Genomic DNA, 4,368 nt, shown 5'->3' on the forward strand with positions numbered 1-4,368 from the left:
TCGATCGCATCGCATCGCATCACACTATGTTTTCTGCACAGGAGATCTTTGGGATTACACTATGATATTATTTTATGATGACATCCTTGATTATTGACACACTGGTTTTGACATGAGATATTATTATGACTGTTTTATACTGATGGTTTTATGTAATAACTTATCTTAAATGGCGTATCGACATTTTTTCAGTTCCGAGAGACCTTGAACGAGCTACGATTGCCGATCGGTTCCTAAAGTACTGGAGTTATGGTTATTAGACTTATCCAAGTGGGAGACTGTTGGATAAGGTGTCTAAGTCCATAACTATTTCTGGTTAGTACTTGACCCGACCCGGCATGGTCCATTTGGGTTGCATGGCACCATGCGATTGGATAGATTAAATGAGAGGAATAACACTTGGAGATTATTAATATATTATAAGTTCTAATATATTAATAATATTATTTGATTAGTTTGATCAAAGAATTAATTTGGAATTAATTAAGTGATCAAAAGATAACTAATTAAATATATGGGTTGATTATGTATATCATTCATATCTTGTATAGTGGGCTAAGAGGCTCCATGGATTATCAAGTTGGGTTCTACCCATAGGATGCTCCATGGATGCTCCATGGGAGTTACAAACCCATGGGTCATGGAAATGAAGAGTCATGACACATTAGGGTTTACATGGTGTAGCCCTAGATGTGTCAACACTATATAAGGACCCATTCTCCACCAAAATCGGTTACACATAAGAAACTAGAGGGCTAGGCCGATTTCTAGAAGTGTGTATTCTCTCAAAAGTCTTTCCAAGAGAATTTGGTGTTGTGTGAAGCATTTAAGGCATCACACTTGGGGTGCTAGGCTCACAAGGTTTCAAGGAACATAAGCAACAACAAGGTAAGTTATTCTATCTTTCATTCAAGTTAGAAATTGTTCCCCATGTATGCTAGATAGTAATATAACCTTGGAATTCACCTTTGCATGATAATTAGACAAACATAGATCCAAGGTTATTAGGGTTGCATGTACACTTTGGAAGTGTTAGAATGCTCAAAACCCATCAGTGGTATCAGAGCCTAGGCTTGTTTGTTTGTTATTTGTGCTTAAAAGTTGAAAAAAGTCGAAAAACTTGTTGTCTGCCTGATGAACTCGCCGAGTCCATGGGGAGAATCGCCGAGTTCACTTGTATCTTCAACCTACTCGCCGAGTAGGTTCATGCACTCGGCGAGTAAGAGCCACAGAGTGTAGATTTTCGTCCTTAGTTGCTGAAATGGACTAGAAACATTACCCTAAACTGTTTTGGTACTTGAAAACTTGTTTTAGATGGTGTAATGTCTTTGCTAATCCATTTACAACAACTAGTTATCAAAATTACAAAGTTTTAAGTGTAATTTTGATTCATGAAAGTGTTCATATTCATGTTCTTGATCTTATGATGTTTAGATGATCATAGGAATTATTTGTAACCTATGTGGTAGTTTAATTCTTGATCATAATGTGTTTTAATGGAATCCAAGGAGAATTTTAACATAATCAATACAAGGTTGAGAGCATGAGGGTAGACTTACCTCGTTTTTCTTTGGTTTAGGAGAAAAGGATACCATCAGTGCACACTGCAGCTCCATCATTTGATCTTCAACTACAACAATCTCAGGGGGAGCATCATCACCAACCTGAGCCAAATGAGCATTTTCAGGCCCTGCTATGTTTAGGTCCTACATCTGATCCTCCCAGTCAAAGGATTGCGCAACCATCGCCTTCTCGCTGTTGACTTGTGCACCGCTCCGATTGTTTCCTACTGCAACTATTATCCGATCATTGTTTAATCTTCTGTCTGGCTTCGAGCACTCACGAGCAAAATGACCTGGCTCGTGGTAGTTGAAACAACATAGCTTTCCCTTCCTGAACCCTACCTTCTTGTCATCACTCATCCCCCATTTGTTCTTCCCGGTCTTCTTTGCAAACTGTTTTGCCCTGAAACTGCCATGGCAATTTGCCATGTGATATCCATTTCTTCTACATCTTCAGGATGAACTTGATCAAGATCGACAAATGACAATTGGGGCAGAAGATATTCAGCTACAAGAGCATTGTAGAAGTTAATAAGCCCTGTAGGAAGAGCAATACTTTGATCACCCTCCTTTCCGTTTGATGAGGAAGCCACATTAGAGGAAAAAGCAGATTGAGTAGCAACGAACGACTAATTCTATGAGAGCGGCATGGCTAATGCAGCAGAAAATGAAGTAGCTGATGGAGTGGAAAAAGACTGAACTTGAACTTGCTGAGCAGAAAAAGGTTGACATGCATAGGGAGAGGTGAAAGATGAAAGAGCATTGTTAGAGGAGATCCCAAGGTTTGCAGCTGAGTATGAATTCATGTGATTTATCTCCCACTATTTGTCATCAATATCATAGGCCTTGATGACCGCCATCATTTCAGAAAGAGAGAGCCGGTTGAGTTCCTTAGTTTTCTTGATAACAACTATATTCATGTCCCATGAGTTTGGGAGAGCATTAATTAGCTTCTTGTTTATTTCATAATTGGTATAAAAAATCCCGGCCACAGTCATCTCAGTGGTAAGAGTGGTAAATCGTTGCAGCTGTTGCTCAAGAGTTTCTCCCAGAATGTATTTGAACATGTTAAACCGTTGTCGCAGCATATCTTGGCGACTCTCCTTCATGTCTTCATTCCCTTCATAAACCTCGATAAGGGATTCCCACAAAGCCTTAGCAGAAGTGTACTCCCTAAAGCCTTGAGCAATATCTGGGGACAGGGCCAGAGTCAGAGTTGCCAAAGCCCTTTCCTTCTCCTCCACCTTTTCAAAGTCCTCATCTATGTAATTTTCAACTTTTTTTATCAACCACTTGTCCCGCAACAGTGGTTGTTATTCTGACAGGATTTTTTATGATACGTCTCTAAATTTTGAAGTCCTTCATTTTGATGTACTTCTCAATCTTGTACTTCCATTCCGGAAATCCTTCAGCGAACAGTAGTCTTGGAATTCGACTGGTTGTGCCCATTACAGAATCTAGCTTGTGGTGGTGAGTTTGACTTAGTGACTCCATTTAATATTAATTAGAAATTGGATTATTTATTAAAAAATATTAGTTTCCGGTCAATTAAGAATTTACGGTTAGGAATGTTTTACGGCCGTAAAATCGGTTTACGGTTTGAGTTTACGGTCATAATGGAATTTATGGGTTATGTGTACGGTTGTCGAAGAGGCTCTTTTTACGGCCTAAGAACCAAGCTTACGGTTCAAGAACAATGAAGAGTTTGTGGCCGAAATCACAGTTTACGGCCGTAAGCTTAGGCCGTGAACTGCCAGAAGTTCGAGAAAACCGTGATTTCTGTATTAATTTTGAAACCCTTTTGCAGTAGAAACTAATTTCAATCTTAGATAGTCAAAAAATCGATTGTATTCCACTTTGACACCGGTTTTTGCTCTGATACCAGTTGTAAGGTCGTGAAACGGATCTTACCAGTGATCATACAGAAAACACAATCAATAACAATCAAGAACAGAGTAGAAACAAGATTATAAACAAGCTTGCACATGCTTCTATTAGCAAAAACGACTGGTACAACTTGTGGAATAGCAACCGAGACTCGGAGGCATAAACAACCATTAAACGAACTAGCACACCCCTATTTATAACAGACCTGGGCCGGCCTTTGGGTTTACGGCCGTAAATAGGTTTACGCCCGTAAACTCTAGCTTGGCCTTAAACTAACACACACACTACCAAAAATGCATATTTAACCAAAAGACCCTATTATAATGAAAGCCCAGACTAAACCATTGATTAGACCCTTCATAAAATGTAATAGAAAATGGAATAATGAAATAAAGAAACCCTAACCACCACCGTGAGGTGGCAGCTGCCGCCTCCTGCCGCCACCGACCGCCATGTCGAGTGGCGCTGTGCTTGCCCCGTTGTGTTTGATTCGTTTGCGGTGCTTGAAACCCTAATGGGCCTTGTAAGCCCTAATGGACCCTAACTAACCCAATAAAACCCTAATGGGCTTAATGATTTTCAAGTGAGTCTAATAGGTCCAATAAAGCCCTAATTGAACTAAAATCCCATCAAAATGATAAATGGGCTAGTATTTGGCTTGGGAAACCCTAATGCCAATAAAACCCTAATTTGGGGAATTAATCGGGACACACGGAAATTATTTAATAACTTGAGATATTAAATAATAATCATTGGCAAAAATGAATCTAAGCAATATTGGACTTAATTGTTTAAGTCCTTAGTGGGTTAAGTAAAAAAACACTTAACCCTAATCATCATTTCATGTGAAGACCGTAATTTTAGGATCATGGGCTTGGAGCTATCGGGACTCACATTTGGGCCATTGGAATGGAATCGT

General features: G+C 39.4%; 1 protein-coding gene across 1 annotated transcript; it reads right to left on the reverse strand.

Annotated features, from left to right (window-relative positions):
• Window positions 1-2,383: 2,383 nt before the first annotated feature.
• Window positions 2,384-3,549, reverse strand: LOC145049349 (uncharacterized). Its single transcript, XM_078997768.1, has 2 exons — window positions 3,474-3,549; window positions 2,384-2,823 (listed from the first exon to the last, which is right to left on the reverse strand). The coding sequence occupies exons 1-2, from the start codon at window positions 3,547-3,549 to the stop codon at window positions 2,384-2,386; spliced, it is 516 nt and encodes a 171-aa protein (XP_078853894.1).
• Window positions 3,550-4,368: the final 819 nt, after the last annotated feature.

The sequence above is a fragment of the Lactuca serriola genome, chromosome 5, assembly GCF_051521515.1.
Source record: "Lactuca serriola cultivar US96UC23 chromosome 5, Lser_US96UC23_V15, whole genome shotgun sequence".
NCBI lineage: Eukaryota > Viridiplantae > Streptophyta > Magnoliopsida > Asterales > Asteraceae > Lactuca > Lactuca serriola.